A 25,653-nucleotide genomic window follows, 5' to 3' on the forward strand; every position below is an offset into this window, starting at 1 on the left:
ATGATCGTTTTGTTTGAATGTATATATGTACACCCCTTATGTGGCTGTTGTTCAAGGGGGTTAGAACAGGGCATTGGATCTTCTGAAACTGGAGTTACAAATGTTTGTGAGCCATCGTATGGGTGCTGGGAACCAAACCCCAGACTTCTGCAAGAGCAGCATGCACTTTTAGGCCCTGAGCCATCTCTCCAACCCCTCACTAAATTTTTTTTAAATGTATGTATGTGTGTGGTGTGTGTGTGCTTATGCCACATGTGTGGAGGCCAGAAGAAGGCATCTGATCCCCTGGAACTGGAGTTGCAGCTGTGAGCCACCCAACATGACGGCTGTGAACCGAACTCTGGTCCTCCGGTCCTTTCTGGGAGCAGTGAGTGTCCTTAACTGCTGAGCCATCTCTCCATACCACAGCTTGAGAGTTCTCCTTGTCTTAAAGCTACTCAGTTTATGGTTTTACCTCCCACTGTACACCAGGAAGCAGTCTCTAGGGGCCCTGTAGGGCTGGCTTTATTCATTCATCCTTTATGGGACAGGATCTCAGGCAGCCCACGCTGGTCGCCAGCTGCACACCTGAGGATGACTGGATGACCCCCGAGTGCCAAGAAGATGGATGTGAATTACCAAACCCTTATCTTTAGACTCGGACTCACTGGGGAGATTTGCTGAAATGTAGGTTTCTAGGGGAAACCTCAGACCAGAGTCAGAATCCAAAGGTTAGCACTTGAGGATTCTTTTGGGTTTTGTTGTTTTGAGACAATGTCTCTCTTAAGATTTCTTTAATTCATGTATACATTTGTGTTTGGATGTGTATGGCACACGTGTGTAGTGGCCCATGGAGGCCAGAAGAGTCCATTATCTTTTGGAACTGGAGTTACAAATGGTTGCAAGCAACCCAACATGGGTGCTGAGAACTGAACCCAGGTCCTCTGAAAGAACAGCCTTTTTTTTTTTTTTTAAGTTTTTTTTTTTTTATTATGAATACAGTATTCTGCCTGCAGGCCAGAGGAGGGCGCCAGATCTCATTACAGATGGCCGTGAGCCACCATGTGGTTGTTGGAAATTGAACTCAAGACCTCTGGAAGAGCCGGGCGGTGATGGCGCACGCCTTTAATCCCAGCACTCGGGAGGCAGAGGCAGGTGAATCTCTGTGAGTTCGAGACCAGCCTGGTCTACAAGAGCTAGTTCCAGGACAGGCTCCAAAACCACAGAGAAACCCTGTCTCGAAAAACCAAAAAAAAAAAAAAAAAAAAAAAAAAGACCTCTGGAAGAGCAGCCAGTGCTCTTAACCTCTGAGCCATCTCCCTGCTGCTCAACAGACTTTTTTTTTTTTCAGCACCAGGACCGTAGGTGCATGTCACCTCACCCAGTACTAACCTCCTGCTATTTTCAGATATCGATGGTACAAAGGTACCCAGCTCTGGTAATGTGGAAGTGCGTCCGTGACTGCGTACCTGCCGAGCACGCTGGCCAAAGTCCATTCATTGCCTAGTCCACTTCTTTGGCTGCATCTTGCTATCTTTGTTCTGTCCTTGAGCCTCACCCAGGAGATACCGTACTAAGCCGTCTCATCTCTGGGCTCCTCTTGGCTGTGACATCTGCTTAGTCCGTGCATTAGACACGGCTCAGGTGCTTCGCCTGCTGCCCCTCCACTGGGGCCTCTCGCTTATCTGATGATAGCTATGGGTCACTGCAGGAATTGCAGAAGGGGCCAGTGTTGCCACACGTCATTGGTAGCTTGACTTATGCCATCAGCTTGCCTGGCTGAGGTTCTGCTTGTCATATCTACCTAGCAGATCATTTCCGCCACAGAAACGAGAGCTGGAGGGAAGGCCTGATTCTGCGACTTTCTGTCACAGTCCTGGATCTGAAGTCAGTGCTCAGGAGGCCGTGTTTACGACTCACATCCGCTGTCTGCTTGCGGCACCTGACACCTAACTTCATCTGCCCACAGTAACGTCACGAGCCAGGCAAAGTTGTTATCCCATGGGAAAGTTGAGTGAATGAGGTCTCCCAGCCAGGAACCTGCCAAGCACCCATTGCTTGGGGCTGCAAGCTGCCTTGGAGGCCATCAGGGAAGGGTAACATGTCATGGTGGTCAGGTGACCCATAGCCACATGGAAAGCACGGACAAGACACATGCCAGCGCTTCTGAGGGTGAGGATGAGGGGGAAATGTGGGCACGGGCTCCTTTCAGACCTAGGGGCATGGAAGCAAGCTAATGGGAGTGAAACAGGTACAGTAGCTCACATCTGTGAAGCCAGCACTCAGGAGGCTGAGGCAGGAGGATTGTTGTGAGTTTAGGCCAGCCTGGGGGACAGAGTGGGTGACAGTGATGCTCTGTATGATGACCTTAGCCCTCAGCTCAGATCATTCTAAAAATCTGGGAAAGGTGTAGTGAGCCTGTAGTGAGCCCAGCTCCAGAGAGGTGGAGACAGAAAGATCTCTGGGGCTTCCTGGCCATCCAGTCTGGCTGAACTGGTGATTTCTAGGTTCATTGAGAGTTCCTGTCTCCAAAAGCGAAGCAGGGAACATCTGAGGAAGAGATAATGCGACCTCTGGCCTCCAAACACATGCGCCTTCCCCTCATAAGGACTTGTTTTGCTGTTTGCTGGTTCAAGCTCACGGTATAACAGAAGATAACCCTGAACCCCTGATCCTGCCACAGCTGCCTATCGATGTTGGGATGACAGGCTTCCTCCAAACACAAGATATTTTTCCAAACATAAGGTAACGCCAGTCAAAGCAAGCCAAAAAGTATCTCTCTGTGGGTCCAAAGCATTTATAGCACAGAAATATGAGCCTAACGAGAAAATGGCTTTTTAAAAGAAATCCTGAGGTGGAGAGCGGGGTCATTAACGTTAACGATATTTGAAAACCCACAGAAAAACCCATTTGATAAATTTACTAAAAAATATAATTAAGCCAGGTGTGGTGGTGCATGCCTTTAATCCCAGCACCTGGGAGGCAGAGGCAGGAGGATCCCTGTGAGTTCAAGGCTAGCTAGTATTGTTATTATTTTTTATGCGGGGGGTGTTGTTCGGGAGGGGGAGACACGAGACGCACGGGGTTGGGGAAGGAGAGACGAGACACGCGGGGTCCCACGTGGGTAAACTTTAATGGGGGAGGGTAACATACAAGGAACGGGAGTGAAGAGACGAAAGGAAAAAGGGAGGGGAGAGAGTGAGAGGCGGGCGAGAGAGAGCGGGCGGGTTGGAACGCCCATTTTTAAAGGGCTCTGGGCATTTTGGGAAAAAGTGTCCTTGCGCGTGCGTAGTTTTCCATTGTACCACTGGGGTTTGTAGTCCACTTTGTAGTCCGCTTGGAGACTGTATTTTCTGCGCACGCGTGGCCTTGTCTCCAAAGGAACAGCATTCCACCCTTTTGGTTTTATTAAAAAAAAATTGAGGGGGGGGTTGAGGGTCTTAACGGGTAGGGAATAGGGGCGTAGCCCGGTCTCTCATGACTGCTTCCTGCTGACTTTGGGCGTCGAGGGGTCCGGGGAGCGTCCTATTGTCCTGATGATGTCATATCGATGTTTTGTCCGCTGGCATCAAGTGGCTGATTGAAGAAATCGCATCTGTCTGGAGATTGTATCTGTCTGGCTCTTGAGTAGCTGGGTCACCGTTAGGATGCTGGAAAACAAAAGTTGCATTAGTAGAAAGAAAAAAAGTTAGAGGGGAGATTTGGGGTGGAGGGGGTGGGCTTTAGGAGGCCAGGGGTTAAGAATAAGAATAAAAAAGGTAAATGATACTTATTCCGTTAATTGAATGATACTTATTTCGTTCTGCTTGTGTCTGCTTTGTCCAGGTGGGTCCGGCTGGTGTCTTGGAGCTTAAGGAAAATGTCTTAAAAGAAATAGATTTTAATCATATATTCCTTAACATTTTAGGGGTCACTGCTGCAGTCAGTGACAAACCTGTTATGTCAGGAACTTGGTTAAGCATTTGCTTATCACCTGAACCTCTTGGCTCTGTGTTTGATGATGATTCCTGTAGAGACAACTGGATGGTTATTTAGGAATTTAGAAAAGGGAGGGTGTATTAGCACAGGAGGAAAAAATGAAAAATGAGACCATTGTTTTCCTTAGGCTGGAGTAGAGGGGGTTGGACCTGTTGTCCTTTGGAACTTGAGGGAACATGGTCCCGTCTGAGTTACCGTGTAAGGAGGATTGTTCTGAGCTGTAGGGATGAACGGTTTCAGATGTGACAGGTGAATCCAGTGAGGAATTCCCTCGAGCTTGGCAGCTGTGGGAGTTAGAAGAATTACCCTGAGAGGACCCTGCCATTTAGGGGAAAGGGGTAAGGGACGTTGACCTGGAGGTGAGAATAAAACCTTATCTCCTATTTTAACCGGCGGTGGACATGTGTTAGCACATGGTTGAGGTAGTGAGTGATCCGTGAAGTCCCACAGCAGTGAACGTAGGTGGAAAAGGAGGGGAGTGAGCAGGTGATCAGGAAGGGGAGAGGTTCCCGATGGGAGGCCAGGGGTTAAAACTGGCCGCCCATACATGAGTTCAAAGGATGAAATGAAAAGAGGGCCCTTTGGGAGAGCCCGAAGCCTGAGAAGGGCTAGAGGCAAAAGCCTTACCCAGTCGAGGTGAAGTTCTTGTGACATCTTAACGAGGGCATCCTTTAAAGAGCGGTTAGTCCGTTCTACCTTACCTGAAGACTGGGGGTGGTATGGTATATGAAAATTCCAGGGGATTCCAAGTGCCCTAGACAGATTCTGAGAAATCTGGGAAGTAAACTCTGGGCCGTTATCTGACTGAAGAGAAGTTGGGAGCCCGAACCGCGGAACAATTTCTCGGAGGAGGATATCAGAAACTGTCTGGGCTCTCTTGTTAGAGGTGGGGAAAGCTTCAACCCACCCAGACATTGTATCCACCAACACCAGGAGATATTTAATTTTTTTAACTGTGGGCATATGAGTAAAATCCAGCTGCCAGTCAGTTCCCGGAAGGGAGCCCCTGGCTTGGTGAGTAGGGAAAGGAAAGCTACGATATTTGGTCCTGGGATCTGACTTTTGGCAGATCTCACAGGAGGCAGTGGTAGCCTTTAGGAACCTGATGTCCTCAGGTGTTGGTTTAATATATATTTTTACAAAATTAAGTAAAGCTTTTTCATTGGGATGAAATAGCTGGTGCAGGTAGGACAGGATCTGTTGGGTGTCAGGAGGTGTCTGCGAGGCCATGGGCTGTGCTGTTAGTACTCCCTGAGGTAGCTGAGGCAGACCTGGGCTCTGGAGTGCTGCTGTCTTAGCGGCTCTGTCAGCTCGATTGTTTCCCTTGGAGACAATAGAGCTGTCAGACTGATGAGACCGGCAGTGAATAATTCCTATAGCTTTAGGGAGATGGGAAGCTTTTAGTAAGTCCATGATATACTCTGAGTTGGTAATAGAGCCTCCCTTCGTTGTGAGAAGCCCGCGCTCCTTCCAGATGGCCGCATGAGACAGCAGGATATGAAACGCATATTTAGAATCTGTGTAAACATTTAAAGATTGCCCCTCGGCCAACTGAAAGGCACGGGTGAGAGCTATCAGCTCAGCCTGCTGGTTAGTAGTATGAGCAGGGAGTGCCTTTGCCTCAACTATCTCCGTGTCTGATACTATGGCATAACCTGCTCTGCGAGTCCCATCACATAGAAAGGAGCTGCCATCCGTGTACCAGGTATGAGTAGCCTGGGACAGACTGCCCTCCTGAATATGTGAGGGGTGAGGCAGTAGGTCTTCCAGGACCTCGACGCAGGAGTGAGATGGGGAATCATTTACATTAGGTTGAGGTAGAAGATTTGAAATATTAAGGGGTGGGCAGCATTGAAATGTGAGACTGGCATCTTCCACCAGTGCCACCTGAAGGGAAAGAACTCGAGAAGGGGGTAGGGTCTGTAGACCTTTATAAGTTAAGAGGTTGGACAGGTTATGATGAGAGAAGACTGTAGTGGGTGCTCCGAAGGTTAGTTTTTTTGACTCACGAATAAGAAGTTCAGCGGCCGCCAAGGCACGTATGCAGGATGCCCAGCCCTGAGTGGTGAGGTCCATTTTCTTTGACAGGTAGGCTACAGGTGCGAAGGAGGGTCCCAGTTGATGACCTAGGACTCCCAGAGCGTAACCTTCCTTTTCTGCTACGTAGAGAGAAAAGGGGCGGGTTAAATCTGGAAGATGGAGTGCTGGGGCCTGGATAAGGGCCTGCTGGAGTCTCCGGAAGGGCTTGGTGATGGGGTGGAGAAGGGGCTCATGCAGAGAGCCCAGAGCTGCTTCGTATAGAGGGCGGGCAAGGAGGGAGAAGGAGGGAATCCAGGAACGCAGGAAACCAGCCACTCCTAGGAATGATAAAACCTCTTCTTTGGTGGAAGGAACTGTAAGAGATTGAATTAGTTTTTTTCTGTCCAGAGTGATGGCCTTTTGGGTTGGGGTTATGGTTAATCCCAAATACGTTACCTGAGTGGTGGACAATTGAGCCTTAGAGGGGGAAACTCTGTAGCCCTTTTTGGATAAGAAATTTAATAAGGCGGCGGTATCAGTCCTACTAGTCTCCAGAGATGGGCTACACAGCAGAATGTCATCGACATAGAGTAGCAGTTTTGATTTAAGGAGGGACAGTGAGAGCAGATCAGAGGCCAGGGCCTGGCCAAAGAGGTGTGGGCTGTCCCGGAATCCCTGAGGGAGGACGGTCCAAGTTAGTTGTGTGGAGAAGTTAGTATCAGGATCTGTCCAGGTGAAGGCGAAGATATTTTGAGATTGAGGGCTGAGAGGGATAGAGAAAAAGGCATCTTTTAGGTCTAAGACTGAGAAGTGGGAGGTTCCTGAAGGAATGTTAGACAGAAGGGTGAGGGGGTTAGGGACAACTGGGTGTAGCGGGACAACAGCAGAATTAATACGTCGGAGGTCCTGAACCAAACGATAAGTTCCGTTAGATTTCTTAACAGCCAGTATAGGAGTATTAAAGGGAGAAGAGGTGGGGCGGAGCAGCTTTTTCCTTAGAAGGTCAGAAATTATGGGTTTTAGTCCTCTGAGGCTCTGGGAAGAAAGGGGGTATTGAGCTTGAGTAATATACTTGGTGGGATTTTTTAACTGAATAACGATGGGGGAGTGGTGTTTAGCGACGGCAGGATTCTGGGTGTCCCACACGAGGGGGTCCACCTGGGAAGCTGGAAGAGGAAAGGGCGTGTTAGTATCAGGAGATCGTGGGGCCAGGAGAAGCAGCAGCTGCGTCACCGACGAATCTGGAACAAAGCGGGTGGGGGGTGCGAAAGAAATGAAGGCCCCCAACTTGGTTAGGAGATCCCTTCCCAAGAGTGGGACCGGGCAGGTTGGTAAAACTAGGAATGAGTGGGTGAGAAAGATATTTTTAAATATACAATTGAGAGGTGGAGTCTGGTGAGGAAAATAAGGCTGTCCCCCTACCCCAACAATAGGGGAGTTTGAGGGAGAGGTTGGTCCCCAAAATTCTCTTAGAACCGAGTAGGTTGCTCCGGTGTCCAAAAGAAACGAAATGAGGCGTCCCGACACTGTGAGAAGTACCCGTGGCTCCTGGTTGCAGATGGGCGTGGCGGTCGGGTCGTCGGAGCCCGGGAACCTTCAGTCCTCCAGGGCCAGGCCCAATAGATCGACCTGAGAATCCCCTGGGCCTGTTGCCCCCGCATCATCAAATGCACGGGGACAATCTATGGACCAGTGACCCTCCCTGTGACATTTTGGGCAGGGACCCCGCGGGTTACGATGAGGGTTAGGGCAACCTTTTGCCCAGTGACCCGCCTTACCACACTTGAAGCATGGGCCCGGTGGCTCACGCACCCCGGGAGGTGGGGGGGCAGCACGAACAGGACGGGTCGAGTCTGTCACCTCTGCTGGCCGGGCAGGTGCGGTTATCACGTGGCAGTGGTTGCGAGCCTTGTCGTTCCTGGCGTGGTACACTTTGAAGGCCACCTCCAGAGCCTGTGCTTGTGGGGTTAGGGGACCCTTTTCAAAACGTCTGAGCTTGGCTTTGATATCCGGGTAGCACTGGTTAAAGAAATGGGTCATTAGAAGCTGTCTGCCCTCAGTGGATTCTGGATCCATGTTTGTAAACTGTAACATGGCTTTGGTAAGGCGGTCAAGAAATGCGGAAGGATTTTCCTTAGTGTCCTGAAAAATTTCCGCGAGTTTAGAATAGTTTACTGGTTTAAGGGCAGCCTTGCGGAGCCCTATCATGAGGCAAGTTAGGAACCGGTCTCTGGCCAGAATGCCCCCAGGGGAATTATAATCCCAGTGGGGTTCCTGGTCTGGCACCGCCTCTGCCCCCGGAGGGTGGGAGGCTAAGGTTTGGTGGACTTCATCAGCATGGAGTCTCGCTTGCTCCCAAACCCGCCTGCGCTCCTCGGGAAGCAAGTTATTAGACAGGATCATAAAAATGTCATGGTAAGTTAGGTTATAAGATTGGGTTAAATATTGAAACTCCTTTGTGAAATTGGTGGGATTAGCCGTGTATGACCCGAGTAACTTAGAAATATGTGAGAGTTCCGATAAGGCGAACGGAACGTGGACTCTCATTACACCCTCTGCCCCAGCCACCTCCCGCAAGGGCAGAACGGTGGCTGGTCTGACTTGACCAGCGTCAGACTCCGCAGCACGCGAGCGTGTGAGCGGAGGGGTGAAAGAAGGTGCAAGGCGGTGGGCGGGAGTGGAGCCGCCCAGAGGGGCTTTGGAAGATCGCGGCCTAGGGACGGGGCGGGAGGGGGATGGGGAAGAATCCGAAGACGTTCCCGACTGTCTGTATGTCCTGCGGTGGGGGCGGGTGGAAGCCTCCACCCCCCCATGCGACCTGTGGTGGGGGTGGGGAGAATTTTCCAGCCGCTCCCGGGATCGCTCCCGGGATCGGCGGGGGCGGGTGGAAGCCTCCACCCCCCCCTGCGACCTGCGGTGGGGGTGGGGAGAGTCCTCCAGCCGCTCCCGTGATGGGCGGGGGCGGGTGGAAGCCTCCTCGGAGGAACTGGGCGAAATCCCTGTAGATCCAGAACGGGAGCCTGTTGGGGAACTAGACGGAGAACGGTTAGGTGACCTGGAGGAGGATTTTCTGTGCCTAAAAGAAACTTTGGAGGAAAGGGGAATGGAAGAACCATCGTTAGATCTGGCAGAACGGGAAGGAGTAGCCCCGCGAGGCCGGGGAGGTGGAGGTTCGTCCGCGGGGTCCATAGCAGGAGCAGGAGGTTCCGGGTGGGGCGGCATTGCTAAGAACATGTGAGCAGGTGAGCACTGAGAGACAGTAGAAGGATTTGTTTTTAAAGCCATGTAAAAGAATGTCATAATATACATCATTTCTTTCCATTTAGCAGAACGGTGGCAAAAGTTAGCTAGTTCCCGTAGAATATCGGGGTCAAAAGACCCGCAAGATGGCCATTTAAAGTTTCCCTGTAGGCCATAGGACGGCCACCTCTTAGAGCAAAGGCGGATGAGTGGAGATAATTTAACAGAAGGAATTAAGGCGTGGGGCTGTAGGGCTTCCAACAGCTGTCCCAGAGGAGAGGAAGGGGGAATTGGTTTTGAAGACTTAGCGCCCATGGCTAGAACCGTGAAAATATCCGCAGAAGGCACCCGAAGATGCCCCGAACACAGTTGCTCTGGACACAGGCGTCAGAGTACCCAGGGGACCGTGCTATGGGCTAGCTGACCCAGTCCTAGTTTTCGACGGGAGACGGGGGTCTAGGCTAGGAGGGGACAGTTACGCCCGAAGGCTGCCCGTTGCAGCCGAAGAACACCCAGGCCCTGTGAAAAGGCGTCCGATTTCACAGGGGGGGTGGTAGGACCTTGGCTGAGTCGAATTCAGCCAAGGTCGGGCCGCACCGTAGCGGCGGGCCGCACCGTAGCGGCGGTCACGATGAAGAAGAAGAAAGAAAAGGAATGAAACAGAGGACAGAGAACCAAAAGCCCCGGGCTTTTGGGCGCGGATAAAAACAGGTCTAGCCTAGGGCGGAAGGTCGGGGGAAGAGGGGGGGTTAGCAACCACACCCAGGACACGCCAGAGGAAGCCGGGAGCTCGGCCGGCCTCCTCCAGGTGAGAGGGGATGGTTAGCCAGCCCAGGTAAACTCACAAATTAGCCGCTGACGGTTGGAGAGGGAGGGCCGTGTCGAGATGGCTGGAACACGTGGAGTGGTCGCAGGTCGTCCGGTTCTGACCTTGTCCCAGGGGAGGCCCCGAGCTCCAGGAGGCGCCAAAACCCAGAGCCGAGGCCTCAGGTGAGGGCCCCGGGGCGCGAAGGTTCCCGGGTTTCGGCACCAATGTTATTATTTTTTATGCGGGGGGTGTTGTTCGGGAGGGGGAGACACGAGACGCACGGGGTTGGGGAAGGAGAGACGAGACACACGGGGTCCCACGTGGGTAAACTTTAATGGGGGAGGGTAACATACAAGGAACGGGAGTGAAGAGACGAAAGGAAAAAGGGAGGGGAGAGAGTGAGAGGCGGGCGAGAGAGAGCGGGCGGGTTGGAACGCCCATTTTTAAAGGGCTCTGGGCATTTTGGGAAAAAGTGTCCTTGCGCGTGCGTAGTTTTCCATTGTACCACTGGGGTTTGTAGTCCGCTTTGTAGTCCGCTTGGAGACTGTATTTTCTGCGCACGCGTGGCCTTGTCTCCAAAGGAACAGCAAGTATACAAAGTGAGTAACAGAGAAATCCTATTTCAGAAAACAACAATTAAAAGTTATATATAAACACACACACACACATATCCATATTTAAGAAGAGAGCTGGAATAGAATACACTACATGGGGTGAAGCTTTGCCCCAGAAGCCATAGGTTATTATGGTAAAATGCTGGTATCCAGTGTGGAATAGCTGGTCAGGATGGTCCCCAAGATCCCCCAACAGTATAAGCTGATGATGTAGCTCTTAGCTGCCCAGCAGAACATGACAGTTACACACTTTGGTCACTGGACATGAGGAAATCTAGAATCAACCTGGAAACCCCCTTTCATAGTGCTGGTGGGTGCTGTACAGGCTACTGGGGGAGAAAAGCCAACCAACCGTCTTCCATAGCTGTGAACCCTCAAGCCACAGTAAAAGACCGTCTCGGTGGGCTGGAGAGATGGCTCAGAGGCTGAGAGCACCAACTGTTCTTCCAGAGTCCCAGAGTTCAAATACCAGCACGCACAAGGTGGCTCACAGGCATCTGTAACTACAATCTTGATGCAATACCCTCTTCTGGTCCACACAGTGCACAGACATACAAGCAGATAAAATAACCACATACAAAAAATGAATAAAAAAAAAAAAAAGACCACCTTGGCATGATATATGATCGTTAGTGCAATAGTGGCATTAGTATTAGAGGTGACCAGCAGTTTCCTGCTCAGACGTAGAGCCTACTCCATTGGAGGGAATCACGCCTGCAACTGTAAATCTGACAAGAATCTGTGGCTGAAGAGGTCTTAGGGAAGCGACTACTGTCTTACGCAGCTGCCCTCTAAATCCCATCCTTACACAGAGCTCAGAGCTCTCACCTACACAGCACAGGGCAGCGCTCGTCTCGTCAGAGACTCACCACTGTCCACCCAGTGAACAGCAGTTAGATTGTGACTGTGGAGTGACATCTACATGGGACATCTATATCACACTATCTCCCTCAGGGCTTGGGGCACGTCTCAGAAGAGAGCAGCAAGATGACAGAAGCCAGAGATTGGGGACACGACTGTGAAAATGTCTCCTGGGCATGACATATTACAGCAGCTTTGGCTGCCTGCAGGAGATCAAGTCAGTCAACTTTCCAGCGAGGATGTACGGGGCCTATGGGACCCTGTCTTGAGCCCAAACTGGTGACTGATTGGCTGCTGGAGGAGGGGGAACCTTTTCTCTTCAGGGATGTAGCCCATAGTAGGCTATGGATGGCCCCGTTCCCATGCATGTGTCCCACACTAACTGGTCTCAGGGGCTCATAAAATAAATAAATAATGACTTGAATTTGAGAGGTGATGGAGGTGGGTTATCTTTTTATCTGTTGTTTTATTGGTTAAGTAATAAACTGCCTTGGCCCCTTTAATAGGACAGAAAATTAGGTAGGCGGAGTAGACAGAACAGAATGCTGGGAGAAAGAAGCTGAGTCAGGAGTCGCCATGATTCTCCGACTCCAGACAGATAAAGGTTAAGATCTTTTTTGGTAAGCCAGCTCGTGGTACTATGCAAAATATTCAAAATGGGTTAGATTAATATGTAAGAGCTAGTCAATAAGAGGCTGGAGCTAATGGGCCAGACAGTGTTTAAAAAAATACAGTTTCCGTGTAATTATTTTGGGACATAAGCGGGCAGCTGGGTGCCGGGGACGCAGCCCTGCCGCTCATATTACAACAGAGAGGGGGACACGCTGGGGAGGGGGGGTCTAGAAAGAGTTGGAAGGGAACCAAAACATTGTATATGTGTATGCCATGCTCAAAGAATAAAAATATTCTAAAATTCCTTCAAGCTGAGCAGTGGTGGCGCACACCTTTAATCCCAGCACTCGGGAGGCAGAGGCAGGAGGATCTCTGTGAGTTTGAGGCCAGCCTGGTCTATAGAGTGAGTTCCAGGACAGCAAGGTTACACAGAGAAACCTTTTCTCAATAAACCAAAAAATAAATAAATAAAAATAAATAAATAAAAAATAAACAAAAATAACTAAAATCCCTTCACATCTTCTCTGCGGCACCCTTCTGTCAGCACCGTGCTGAGGATGGCACCACACTCCTCTGCCTTTTTCACTGTAGATGCGAACAATTATCAGTCTGTACCTGCCACCAGCCAGAGCAGTGGTTAGTTACATACGGCAGGAAACTAAACTCTGGGGACCAGGGAGAGCATTGGCTGCTCTTCCGGAGGATCAGTTGTCCATTCCCTGTATCCCTGTGGTGGCTCACAATGGCTTGTAGCTCCAACTCCAGGGCTTTCCCGTCCTTTTCTAGCCTCCATGAGTCACAGGGTACAGACAACACACACGCAAACACTTGCATGCATAAAAGCAAACCTTGCCGGGCGGTGGTGGTACACGCCTTTAATCCCAGCACGCGGGAGGCAGAGGCAGGCAGAGTTCGAGACCAGCCTGGTCTACAAGAGCTAGTTCCAGAACAGGCTCCAAAACCACAGAGAAACCCTGTCTCGAAAAAACTAAACTAAACTAAACTAAACTAAAAATAAAAAAAATAAAAGCAAACCTTTTCAAAGTAATTTTGGACCTTTTATTTTGGAGATGGGTTTCATGTAGCCTAGAACTCATTATGTAACCAAAGATGACCTTGAATTCCTGAGCCAACTGCAGGATTAAATACTGACATGCACTACAAAGGACTCCAGAAAGAGTGGTCCAGGCTGGTGTCAAAGGCTGAGTAGTACTGAGATCACAGGTGTGAGACACCACCCTGAAACAGTGAAGATTTTCCCCTAGGGGATAACACAACCCAATCATCAGTCATAGGAATCTGAATAAATCACCAGCAGGCATTAGGTGTTGAGGTGACACTGCCCAGCTCTCCAAAAAGCTAAACACTGGAAGCAGCACAGAGTGGCCTTAAACTCCTGGTCTGAGTCATCATGCCTGACTCGGATTTGATTTTTGAGACAGGGTTTCTCTGCGTAACCCTAGGCTGGCCTTGAACTGTCAAGATTCTAGTCTGAGCTTCCCAAAGAGCCAAGATGATGGCGCGGCCACCACAGCCAGACTGTCTCTGCAGCCAGTCTGTCTCAAGTAGAAGGATCTCCTTTCCCCTTTTGTGTTTCTCTAGCATGGCAGGCGTGGGCACTGCTCAGGCCCTTAATGCCACTCTCTGCACAGTCATCAGCTCTGTCCTGTAAAGAGCCTTTGTCTTTGCCCACCTACATCTGGGCATTCCCTGCCCTGCATAGCTTTCCACCTCCAAAGCGGAGTCTGGGTCCTCGAAGCCCCAAGGCTGCCCAGCACTGGGGAGCTACCAGTGGCCCAGCCTTAGTCTCAAGTTCTTTTTCAGCTCTGCTGCCACCCGGGGGGATGCAGCCTGGATGGCATCCTGGATGCTGTGTAGGTCCCACTGGGTTCTCAGGAGGGCATCGTCCAGCGTGAAGAAGCCATCCCGAGTGCGCCGCACTTGCACGCAGACAGCGGTGGTCTTCAGCTCCAGGCCGATTTCATGCACCAGCTTCCTCAGCTGCTGCTGTGTCTCATGCATACATTGCACCTCTGTGGGAGAGACACGGACAGACATGACTGTCAGAACGGCTCTCGGCAAGCAGATCAGGATCCACATCCCTTGGTCTCCTCTCCACAAGGAACATTCTCCTCCATGAGATGCTTTTTAGTTTTGTTGGAGGACCTGGAGCACGGCAGTTGTGCAGACCACAGGCCTCACCTGCACCTGCCAGATCCCAGCTCCGGATGCCACAGCTGAGCTGTGAGCAGGCTGGGCTTCCAGCAGCACTGCTCACACTTGGTCTACCCATGGCCCGGGAGTAGGGCATGAAGGCAGCACTTTCTTGTAGGGCTTACTGGCTGGGCTTTTGGTAGTGCTCAGGGAAGAAGCCAACAGCACACAGAAAAGGCTGGGGTAAAGCTGGGTGAGGCGCAGAAAGTGACAGTCACGTCTGAGGGGCCTCTAACAACATGGACAGCTCTGGAAAGGAGCTGCTAGATCCATGAGGCCTCTGCTTCATGTTGTTTTGGGTTTTGTTGGGGGTGGGGTGTCTCAAGACATGGCTTCTCTGTGTAGCTCTGGAACTCTGTAGACCAGGCTGGCCTCAAATTGACAGAGATCAGCCTACCTCTGTCTCCTCAGCACACTGGGATTAAAGGTGTGTGCCACCACTGTCACTGCCCAGTCCAGCCTGTTTCTTTTTTTGTTTTTGTTTTGTTTTTCAAGACAGATTTCTCTGTATAACAGACCTAACTGTCCCGGAACTAGCTCTTGTAGACCAGATTGGCCTCGAACTCAGAGGTCATCAGCCTGCCTATGTCTCCCCAGTGCTGGGATTAAATCACCACCCAGTCCAGCCTCTGCTTCTTAAGGGGCTGGCCTCAAAGGCTTGGGAAGAGAAAGGAGGCAGAGGGCAGTCTTTGCATGGTTATTCGGGTTAGACTGAGCTTGGATCTGGTGGATAGAAGCCACCCATGGCTAGCCAACCAGGGCAGTGTACACTGGCTTTGGCATGCCACACACGACTCCAGATCCAGGCTCCGTCGCATCACTCCAGCTTCCTGAGTGACTTACCTAAAAGGAACTCAGGAGGTGCAAAGTGCAGGCAGCGGATGCCAGAGATGAGCATTGGGGTCTTGTTCATGGGCCGGATCACACCTTGCACAGCCATCTCATAGGCCTCCTGGGACTTCAGGTCCAGGTTGGAGTACCTGGGGCCAGGAGGGTCAGAATGGGAGGCCAGTGGCACCTGCCCCACCACGACAGGGCTCTTCACCGTCCGCTGCATTCCTCGCCCATCACCTCCCAGTCTCCCCCACCATCACCAAAGGCATCGTCTGCCAATCCCTGCCTTTACCTATCACAGGCTGAACAATCCTTACCCCTCCCTGTGCACTGTGCTCCACCCCAGGCACCTTACCTGAGGAGTGCAACCACAAGCGCCCACCATGAAACCCCCACTCCAGGGCTCTCCCCACAAATGCCCCAGGTATCATCCTGGTCCCTTCTTTCTGTGCTCACTCTGCCGCTGCTTCCCCTGCTGTCTTCCACAGGGCACTCCCTTACAGCCTTGCCTGGTCTTCCTCACAGGGTCCCCACTGCCCCTCCCACCCCAAGCTCTGACTCTTGGCTTCTGAGTACACTGGCATAGCACAGGGCCTGGCTCCCGCTTACCCTTTGAGCATGCTCCCTGAGCCATTTCCTGTAATCTCAGCAGGCTCTACCCCTGTTCCTGTCCCCACCTGGAACACTGTGCTCAGGTACAGGTCTGGAGGACAGGGGCTTTTCTTGTTCCAATTACAGGCAGCTGGCTAGTTTCCTGGAAGCCCAGGAAAGTCAGAAGTCCCAACCAGCCTGGTGGAGGGCTCTTAGCCAAGCTCCCGGCAATCAGGTGACTCCATCACCCACTCCTACACCCAGTCACCTGTGCCTCAGTGGTGTGGGCCCCTCGTTTCTCCACTTTAGATCACCTGCGCTTGCTCAGCAGGGCAGAGGAGCTCTGGGATCTACTTACATCACCAGGGCCTTCTGGTGGGAGCCTTGGATTACAGCCAGGATCCGGTCCACGTGTTCTCTGGTCACATGGTCTGGAAGAGGCACGGCACAGGGGAGTGTCAGTCGAGGGCAGACTGGGCGAGTGTCTGTCACCCTGAAGCAGCCCATTTTGAAAATGGTCAGAGCATCCATGGTGGAGGGGGCAGTCACAGGAGGCTGTCTGTTCAGAGTCCATTAGGAAGGCTCGACAACGCGAGCAGGTGGCACATCCCAGCGCCTGAGAGTCTACGGCTGGAGGATAATGAGCTGGGAGGCCAGCCTGGGCTACAGAGCAAACTGTTGTAACAATAAAAATAACTGCTAGGCAGTGGCAGCGCACGCCTTTAAGCCCAGCACCCAGAAGGCAGAGGTGGGCAGATCTCCGAGTTCGAGGCCAGCCTGGTCTACAGAGTGAGTTCCAGGACAGAGAAATCCTGTCTTGAAAAAGAAAAACAACAAAAACCCAAAAGATAAAATGTGTCAAAAGATAAAAAGAAAAAAGAAAAGTGGATGATGAGGCTAAAGATGGCTCAGGGGTTGAGAGCACTGGCTGCTCTTACAGAGGACCCGGGTTCTGTCCCAACGCCCACATAATGGCCAACAACCATGTGTAACTCCAGTTCCAGGGGTTCAGTGCGCTGACCCCCACAATTCCCTGCATACATGTGGTGCGTGTATTCACATATACCTAGGAACGCGCACAAATATGGAAAATTATTTTTAAGTTGATGAAAACTGGACTCTCTGTTCAGCAAGATTCAGTGTGTGTGGAGTTTCCTCTGGAAATGAAAGAATTCACAACGTGACTTGCCCTAATCTGGGGCTGCCCATGCTAGTGACTGCAGGAGACAGGCACTACCTGGCCAAGTTACAGAAGCAGGCAGCCTGAGGGAGGAGCAGCTCTGCCCCGGGACCAATGAGGGACTGAGCACCTAAGCCTGGGACCGTGGGGCACAGCAGTGACCCATGCCAACCTCTATGCAATGGCAGGATTTGGGGACAGTTAGAGCTGAAGCCTCATCGACCACAGTCTCTAGCCAGACTGCACTGAACCGCCATGCCACCGAGATTGACTTGCTTGTCTCCCTCCCTCTGACAAGCCCAATCCAGTGCTTCCTCGTCCAGGAAACCTCCCAGATCTCTCAGCTTCTTCCTCTTCCAGGGAGCAACACCCCCGCCCCCAGCCTGCTAGCTTCTTCCCCTTGATGTCTTTGCACCTGGGTCCTTTCCAACACCCACTGTACCTTGACTTTTACTCTACTTTTCACCGTGTAACTGATATACGAAGAATTGGGGATTTTCTTTAAAGAAAGTCCCCAATTCTTCGTATATCAGTGGTAGAGCAAGCACAGGCCGAGTTTGGGCCTCAGGACAGACAAGAAAAAAAATATGTATGAATCTCCTTTTAAAAGTTCTTATTGGAGCTGTAGAGATGGCTCAGCAGTTGAGAGCACTGGCTGCTCTTCCAGAGGACCCAGGTTCAATTCCCAGCACCCACATGGCAGCTCACAGCTTTCTCTAACACTACTTCCAGGGCTTCTGACACCCTTACACAGACATACAGGCATGCAAAACACCAAAGAACACAAAATAAAAATAAATTTTATTATATAAAATAAAGTTATTAATAGCTGAGTGGTGGTGGCCTATGCTTTTAATTCCAACAATCGGGAGGCAGAGGTAGGCTCTCTGAGTTCAAGGCCAGCCTGGTCTACAAAGTGAGTTCCAGGACATCCAGGGCTACACAGAGAAACCCTGTCTCAAAAAACTAAGAGTTATTATTATTATTATTTTAGCTTTTTTGAGACAAGGACTCACTATACAGCTCTGGCTGTCCTAGAACTTGCTATGTACACCAGACTAGCTTCAAACTCACAGAGCTCCTCATGCCTCTCTACCTTCTACCTTCTGGGTGCTGGGCTTAAAGGTGTGAGCCACCATACCTGACTTTCTTAAAAATTTTTAGATTATGTGAGGCACGATACTGGTGCATATAATACCAGTATTCCAGAGCCAAAGGCAGAAGCAGGTGGATCTTTGAGAGTTCAAGGCCAGTCAGGGTTACAGTTTCAAAAGAGAATGGCTAAGGGCTGACAGGATGGTTCAGTGGGTAGAAGAGCTTACTGCACAAAATAGGCAATCTGGTGGGAGCTCAGCCAGATGGGGGGTGAAGAGGCTCTTAAGCTGGAAAACTTTGGTCCCTATTTTGTTCCTTTGCAACTGGAAGTTGTCACCTGCCCCTGCTGAGTTTGACCCAATCCCTAGAATCCATGGTAGGAGAGAACCAACTCCAGAAAGCTGCCCTAGTCTCTAATGTGTGTCATGGCACCCTGCCTCATTCTCTTACCTATGTGCAAACACACACACACACAAACAAATAAATACACTAAAAAAGCTAGGTCAGCATGCCAGGCATGATTGGATCACATCTGTAATTCCAGCACTCATAGGAAGACGGCCATGTGTTTGAGCCCAGCCTGGAGTACATAGCAAGACCCTGTTTCAAAAAAAAAAAAAAAAAAAAAAAAAAAAATCACAGATGTGCCTCTCCCAGATCCTGGCTTCCTCCCACCCTAACTTGGAATATTTGTGCACACTGTGAAGATGTGTCTCTGCCTAAAGCGCCTTCTGATTGGCCTAATAAAGAGCTAAAGGGCCAATAGCTAGACAGGAGGATAGGTGGGATTTCCGGGGAGAAAGAGGAAGGGGGGTGGAATCTAATTGCACAGATTTCACCAGATTCTGAAGAAGTTGGACATACGGCAGAGAATAAAGGTAACTGAACCACATGGTAGAATGTACGTGAATAGAGACAGGTAATTTAAGCTATAAGAGCCAGTTAGGAAAAAGCTTACGCTAAGACCAAGCTTTCATAATCAGTAATAAGTCCCTGCTGCATCATTTCTGGGGAGCTGGTGGCCCCACAAAAGAAAGTCCGACTACATTTGAGAAAGCCTGTTACAGCAACAGAAGCACCAGCTTGCTCAGGCTTTCTATGCTTTTGGGATGCTGACACACACTGGATGTCCAAACACGGCTTTACTGATACGTGGCTATCTTCAATCTGCTGCCAAACAGGGGCGGGTGAAGCCAAGTTCATCACCACTCGGCCCCATGTGATCCACCCTGTGTCCTCCAGACCCTGGTCGATTGCTGGTGCCCAAAACTATCAGCTGTCGAAGGAACACTTGAGGCCCCGGGGCTGTCTTGGAATACAGGGCTAGTGAGAAACCACTTATCCTCGTCCATCATTCACCACACACCTACACTTAATATGATTCTTGGCTCTGTGCAACTCGTGTGGCCACAGATGAAGCTCCCAGTCCATGTCTCGTGAGGACAGTGCAAAAGCAGATCTTAAACAACCGCTAGCTGGTTTCCCTTCTGTGAGTATCTACTGCAAGGCCGAGGTGGGGAAGGGTCCCCCGAAGGGTGGGAACATTTGAATCAGTGAGGAAGCAGGCCCGGGGCATTCTGGGAGACAGGTGGTGAGTGCAAAGCTGTGGCCTGGGCTTGGTGTGCCAGAACCAGACAGGCACCAACGTGATCTAGAAGGGTCAGGGATCAAGGCGACGGGAAAAAGGGAGGCCTCTCCTGTCCCATCTCCGACTCTCACCGTATGTGGTCTTCTCTATCAGCCGCCCATCTTCACAGAAGTTGTCTGTAGCCTTGCCTAGGTGGCCGCGCACTGTGTAAGCCTGTGGAGACAGGACAGGGAAGTCCCCATTCTAAGCTCTGGCGCTAAGGAAGTATCAGGCTGATGCTGGATGGAGCCTGCTGGAGCACCTTACACAGCGAGCGTGCTGCCCTTCCACCCTGGAGAGGGTGTGGGCTCCGCTCTGGAGCTCGGGCAGCCCTCTGTGCTCCGCTCCCAGTGACCTGGCATGGTGCCAGCTCTAGTCTCCACCCACCTGCAGTAGACTGTCACCCCACACAGGTCCTGTCAGCCCCTGCACAGGCTAAGTCTCAAGGCCCATGTCAAGGCCAGGGCTCACTGCTCACAGAACTCCTTTCTGCCAACTCTGTCCAGAAGCTGCCTCTTCCTGGGGTGATGATGGTGAGGAGGACAGAGACGGTGATGACAGTGACATTGACTCAGTTTGTACTCTGCCAGGGACTGAGCCAAGGCTTCATCTGCAGCCATTTTAATCCTCAACGAGACTGTCTCAGGGAATGTTCTCTTCATTCCCATCACAGACTTGAGGAAACTGAAGCACAAAGATGCTCCCCCCAGTACACACGGCCTGCGGCTGGAGGGGGGCAGAAGATGGATTCTGTACTATTTTAGTGCTAAGTGTCTCCCCACAGCCCTGAATCGGGGTTGTGAACTGTGCTGGTCAGCACTCAAGACACAGACCTGAAGTGTCCTCTCAGCAGACATCACAGTGTCACAGTCTATGGCCCCACCCAGCCCTGGGGAAGCCCGAGGAAGGGACGGTGACATCCACATCTCAGCCTTGCAGTGAGAACAGAACGCTGGGCTCAGACTGCGGTGTGGGACAGATCCAAGCACAAATTTCAGCTGCTAAGCTCACACAAACTGTGACCCTGGTGAGGCACCTTTTTCCTAAGCCTCAATTACTCCACCGGAAAATGGGAGAGCAGGTAAGTGGGGTGAAGTTTCCGTGAAGGGATCCACACACAGCTCATGGCTGTGGCAGAGTAGAGCAGGGATGGTACTTGATGCCCTATCACTAGTTATTCCTAGTCAAGAGGTGACAGAAAAGGTTTGCTGGTGGCCTCGGTCTTTCCTGTCAGTGTGAGCCCTGGGAAAGAACCAAGGGATAAACAGGCTGTCCCCATATTTTGGAGCACCATACCTTGGTGAGGTGAGCATCATACATGTTGGTGAGGAGTCTGCATCCATGTCCCACGGCGAGCACTGGAAGGTAGCCAGACCCCTCTTATACCTAGAGTCCCCTTCCCTGGGAACTACCCTTGCTGTTCCCTGCTACCAAAACACTCTCCCTTCTCTTTCTGCTGCAGCCAGAAAGGACCACAGAGAGCTCTGACATCCAGACTGGAAGCCCCTCGGAGCAGATGTCCACCCTAATTTCCAGAGTCGGGCTAGGCTGGGATCTGGCTCATGGTGGGAAATGGGCCTGAGCACTTGAGGAAGCTCCCAAGGGGCTCTGAAACACCTCCAAAGCAAGAGACCACTGTCCCAGTTCCATCAAAATGTAGTTACATTTGGGGTGGGAGGGGTGGCACACACTGTAATCCCAGCACTTGGGAGGCTGAGGTTGGAGAACCTTGAGTTCCAGGACAGCCTTGCAAGTAGTCAGACATTGTCTCAAATAAATACATAACTGCATAAACTTTAAAAATAAAATAAATCCAAGTCAAGCTGACACGTGCCTACGATCCCAGTGCTCGGGAAGGAGGATCAAGAGTTCAAGGTCGGCCGGGCGGTGGTGGCGCACGCCTTTAATCCCAGCACTTGGGAGGCAGAGGCAGGCGGATCTCTGTGAGTTCGAGACCAGCCTGGTCTACAAGAGCTAGTTCCAGGACAGGCTCCAAAACCACAGAGAAACCCTGTCTCGAAAAAACCAAAAAAAAAAAAAAAAAAAAAAAAAAAAAAAGAGTTCAAGGTCATTCACAGTGAGGTGAAAGCCAGCCTAGGCTCACTAAGACCCTATCTCAGAAAGCAAAAGTGAGTGAGTATCTGGGCTGAGTTTTGTTCTTTTTGTTTGGTTGGTTGGTTTTGGTTTTTTTGTTTGTTTGTTTTTTCGAGACAAAGTTTCTCTGTGTAACAGTCCTGACTGTCCTGGAACTCAATTTGTAACTTTGTAGACCAGTCTGCCCTCAAACTCACAGAGATCTGCCTGCCTCTGCCTCCCAAGTGCTGAGATTAAAGGTGTGGGCCACCTGGGTCTGACTCTAACTTTTAATGTCTTTGGCCCTCAAGCTCTGAGTCAGTAAAACAGATAAAGAAGCTCAGGCTTGCGGGAGGCAACACATAGGAAGCTAAGGGTACAAAGGAAAGAAAGACCTAGAACAGTAGCCTATGGGGCCACTTCCTGCCTATTCTCTGATCTATCCGTCCGTCTAAAGACATGAATGGCTTTCCATTCACAGCTAGAGAGGAGGACAGGGAGGGGACATGAGATCATGTCTGACTGTCTGCACCTCAGGAAGAAAGATGAGGGAGCCAAGACTGCGGAGGCTGGACAATGCAGCTACCACACGACCCTGAGGCCACAGGTGGCTTGACTCAGGGCTTCTGGCAATATCCAGACCCTAGCCAGGAGACAAAGCCACATGCCTAGGCTGCACCCTAACTTAATGGTGGCTCCTCTGGGGACATGAGCATTTACCCCAGCTCCAGTCTCTCTCTCTCTCTCACTCATATAGCATCTACCACAGGTTTGGTAAATAAATGTCCCTAAAAGGCCTTGAATCATGCAGGAGTCCCTTGACAAAGGTGGACCCTCCCCTTGCACAAATCATCCTCCCAGCTGATGAGACACATGGAATCACGGGAGACAGCAGTGGTGAGAAAGGAAGGTCGGTTAAAATGTGGGCTGGGTTCCTGATCCTTCCTGATCCTTCCCTCAGCCCACAGACCCACACTCCTAGGCTGAGCCCACCCCTTACCCAGCACACCAGAAGCCTGGGAATCCAAACGATGTCCAACACCAATCTTCAAGCTGGTAAACGCTGGGCCACGTACTGGAAAGAAAAAGTCAGTTCATTTCCTCAACTGATGAGCCCTGGGGATGGTTTTGGAATATACCCTCATTCCTAGAACAGAGGAGCTGTTAGGGCTCAAATTATGACAGGCTAGCTTCTCAGCCTTCCCCTCCATGGAAGCTGGGACCAGGACTATTTCCCCAGTTCCCTGGATCCAGAGAAAGGAGAACCCATGAGGTTCCTTGCTCTGCCCTATCACCATTTTCCCCTGAAAGGCTCCAAGACCAGATATTACACTGGGGATCAAGACTGGGGGTTCTCTGCACGGCATCTGCTGGTAGAAAACCTGGCCATTCTCCCATTGAGACTGTGGGCTCCGTGAGACCTGGGACTCTGTCTACAACGCCACCCTATGGTCCAGATTCAGTCTCTCAACGACTAAAGACTGAACACAGCTTAATGCGTCCCAGCGCTTTAGAGGCAGATGCAAGTGATCAGGATCAACTACAGAGTGAATTCAAGACCAGCGTGGACTATAGGAGGCTCTGAGTCAAGACACAAAAGCCAGAGGGTGAGGTGGCAGTGGGCAAAGATACTTGTTGCTAAGCCTGCTCGTCTCACTTTGATCCTGAACCCACGTGGCAGACTGAGAGAACTGACTCTCCAAAGACACCCTGACTTCCACACCCACGTCCTGGCATCCACACAAATGCACATATACATCAAATAATACTTTTTTTTTAAAGGACCTACCTGACAGAACTACGGTAAGGAGAAAGGTAACACAGCGTGTACAGGGCAGGTATTAATTAATTAACAACCTAAGTTTACCTGCAGTCCTCAGTTTCCGTACAGAGTCCACACACTACAGTCCACATGTCTGCCTCGTTCTGAGACTCGGTCTGTGCTGCCCAGGTCGGCAGGGAACTCCTGAGCTTAAGTGATCCTCCTGCCTCAGCCTCCCTAGCAGACAGGACTCCGGGTGTGTGCAAACTGTGTCAGTCTTAACCAGAATATAGCAAGGCTCCCTCCTCTCCATACCGTCTAGAGTTGCTTTGCACTACAATGGCAAAGCTGAGCGTTGCTGAGGAAACCACATGGACTGTAAGGCTTAAAATGTGTACATTTTCCCCCTAAGGACCTTGGATTTCAGCCTCCTGCCTGACTCTGCCTTACCGAGTCTGTGGGTGGTGAGGGTGGGCACACTCGTGGCTGTGAGAGTCAACTTCTTCTCTTCACTGCCTTCCACGGGGCCTAGCAAGAAGCGAACACGCTGCTCAGGAGCCGGAGGCTTTGCTGCATTGAGACCTGAATACAAAGGAGCACACTGTCAACACTGTTCCAACACCTGGGAGAAGGGGTAGACCTACGGTAGGGTAGAAGATAGACTTGTGTAATGTAGAGAATAGAATGAGAGGCCTTAAGAAAAGGCATTGGGGAGATGGCTGGAGATGGCACTGCAGAGATGGCTCAGAGGTTAAAAGCACTCGGACCTGGGTACAATGCTCAGCACCAACATAGCAATTCACAGCTATTTGTAACTCCAGCTCCAGGGAATCTGACGTCCTCACACAGATATACATACATGCAGGCAAAACACCAATGCACATAAGATAAATTATTATTATTTTTTTTTTTTTGGTTTTTCGAGACAGGGTTTCTCTGTGGTTTTGGAGCCTGTCCTGGAACTAGCTCTTGTAGACCAGGCTGGTCTCGAACTCACAGAGATCCGCCTGCCTCTGCCTCCCAAGTGCTGGGATTAAAGGCGTGCGCCACCACCGCCCGGCTCAAGATAAATTATTTTAAAGAAATAAAAGAAGCTGGGCATGGATGGTGGGGAAGGGAGGTTACCACATGCCTTCATGCCTTCAGTCCCAGCATTCAGAAGGCTAAGGCAGGCAAGTTTCTGTAAATTTGAAGCCAATTTGGTCTACAGAGCAAGTTCCAGGACAGCCAGGGCTACACAGAAAAATCCTGTCTCAAAACAAAAAACAGACCAAAAACACAAGAGTCCTTAAGAAAGACTGGGCTGGAAATATGGAAATGTAGCTCAGTTGATGGAATGTTTACACAACACGCAAGATGCCCCGGGTTCCATCCCCAGTACCACAAACAGAGGTGGTGGTGCACTGATGTAGTCTAAACCTTGAGAAGTGAAGGAAAGGGCATCAAAATTCCAAATGAGGTTACATGTGAGTTGTTTTTAAAAACGAACAAAAGAAAAAAAAGACAAAAAAAAATGTGATTTGAAGTTTGGTGTGGTAGTGCATGCCTGTGGTCCCAGCATTTGGCAGGTGGAGACAGGAGAAGTCCTTACTGATTTCAAGGTAGGATTAATTAATTACTCGAGACTCCATCTCTATAATAGCAACAGTGCAAAACCCAACAGTATGAAATGCTTTTCTCTAGCAGAAAATAGCGGAGAGTGGGGAGTAAGGAAACGTACACAAAAGGAAAGCGGCTATAACCAGGCGACTGTGTCACGTGACTGTCTGCAGGCAGGATCCGAATCAAGATGTAACTAATGCAGAACCGTGGGGTCGGCGTCGAAGCGCTCACCTTTTAGCAGTTGCAGCTCCACGGTCTCCCGCACGTGCAGCCATTTCAGCCCGGGAGGTTTATAGACCGCGAAGAGCCCCTGCAGTCGAGCCAGACCCGAAGACCCCATGGCCGGCACTCAGCAGTACATCATCCAGAAGCTGGGATGCAAGCGGAAAAGCCATGTGGTCCGGTCCCAAATGTGGTCCCTACTGTAGGTCGCTGCCACGGTTCCTCAGCCGGAAGAGGTTCTTTTGTCATTATCCTCCGGGGGAAAATATGAGGGGGAGAAGAAAATAGGGCCGAATGTTGAACTGCACAGCTCTCGGTTATGGTCTTTCGGGAATCCCTTCC

General features: G+C 50.8%; 2 protein-coding genes across 4 annotated transcripts; both read right to left on the minus strand.

Moving 5' to 3' along the window:
- Positions 1 to 1,366: 1,366 nt before the first annotated feature.
- On the minus strand, positions 1,367 to 12,241 carry LOC130864435 (uncharacterized). The gene is made up of 2 exons (XM_057754821.1): positions 7,755 to 12,241; positions 1,367 to 3,629 (listed from the first exon to the last, which is right to left on the minus strand). The coding sequence occupies exons 1-2, from the start codon at positions 9,529 to 9,531 to the stop codon at positions 3,622 to 3,624; spliced, it is 1,785 nt and encodes a 594-aa protein (XP_057610804.1). The 5' UTR covers positions 9,532 to 12,241; the 3' UTR covers positions 1,367 to 3,621.
- Positions 12,242 to 12,400: 159 nt separating this feature from the next.
- Positions 12,401 to 25,495, minus strand: Trub2 (TruB pseudouridine synthase family member 2). 3 transcript variants are annotated; one of them, XM_057754822.1, is made up of 8 exons: positions 25,321 to 25,495; positions 23,938 to 24,069; positions 22,726 to 22,800; positions 20,949 to 21,010; positions 19,745 to 19,826; positions 16,109 to 16,181; positions 15,169 to 15,305; positions 12,405 to 14,144 (listed from the first exon to the last, which is right to left on the minus strand). In XM_057754822.1, exons 1-8 carry the CDS (start codon positions 25,427 to 25,429, stop codon positions 13,897 to 13,899), a joined length of 918 nt encoding a protein of 305 aa, XP_057610805.1. In that variant the 5' UTR covers positions 25,430 to 25,495; the 3' UTR covers positions 12,405 to 13,896. The 3 variants fall into 3 exon arrangements, with proteins under 3 accessions (XP_057610806.1, XP_057610805.1, XP_057610807.1); XM_057754824.1 differs by lacking the exon at positions 15,169 to 15,305 and having other exon boundaries at positions 13,987 to 14,144; XM_057754823.1 differs by lacking the exons at positions 19,745 to 19,826; positions 20,949 to 21,010 and having other exon boundaries at positions 12,401 to 14,144.
- Between the last annotated feature and the right edge of the window lie 158 nt (positions 25,496 to 25,653).

Source organism: Chionomys nivalis, chromosome 22 (genome assembly GCF_950005125.1).
Source record: "Chionomys nivalis chromosome 22, mChiNiv1.1, whole genome shotgun sequence".
Classification (NCBI taxonomy): Eukaryota; Metazoa; Chordata; class Mammalia; order Rodentia; family Cricetidae; genus Chionomys; species Chionomys nivalis.

Bases quoted from the DNA above. Each gene is read 5' to 3' on its own strand.
- LOC130864435 (XM_057754821.1), bottom strand. From the start codon at position 9,531: ATGGGCGCTAAGTCTTCAAAACCAATTCCCCCTTCCTCTCCTCTGGGA.
- Trub2 (XM_057754822.1), bottom strand. From the start codon at position 25,429: ATGGGGTCTTCGGGTCTGGCTCGACTGCAGGGGCTCTTCGCGGTCTAT. The intron at 21,011-22,725 runs GTAAGGGGTGGG...GCTACCTTCCAG, and splicing joins CCAGGCTTCTGGTGTGCTGG to TGCTCGCCGTGGGACATGGA. The intron at 19,827-20,948 runs GTATGGTGCTCC...CTGTCTCCACAG, and splicing joins ATGATGCTCACCTCACCAAG to GCTTACACAGTGCGCGGCCA.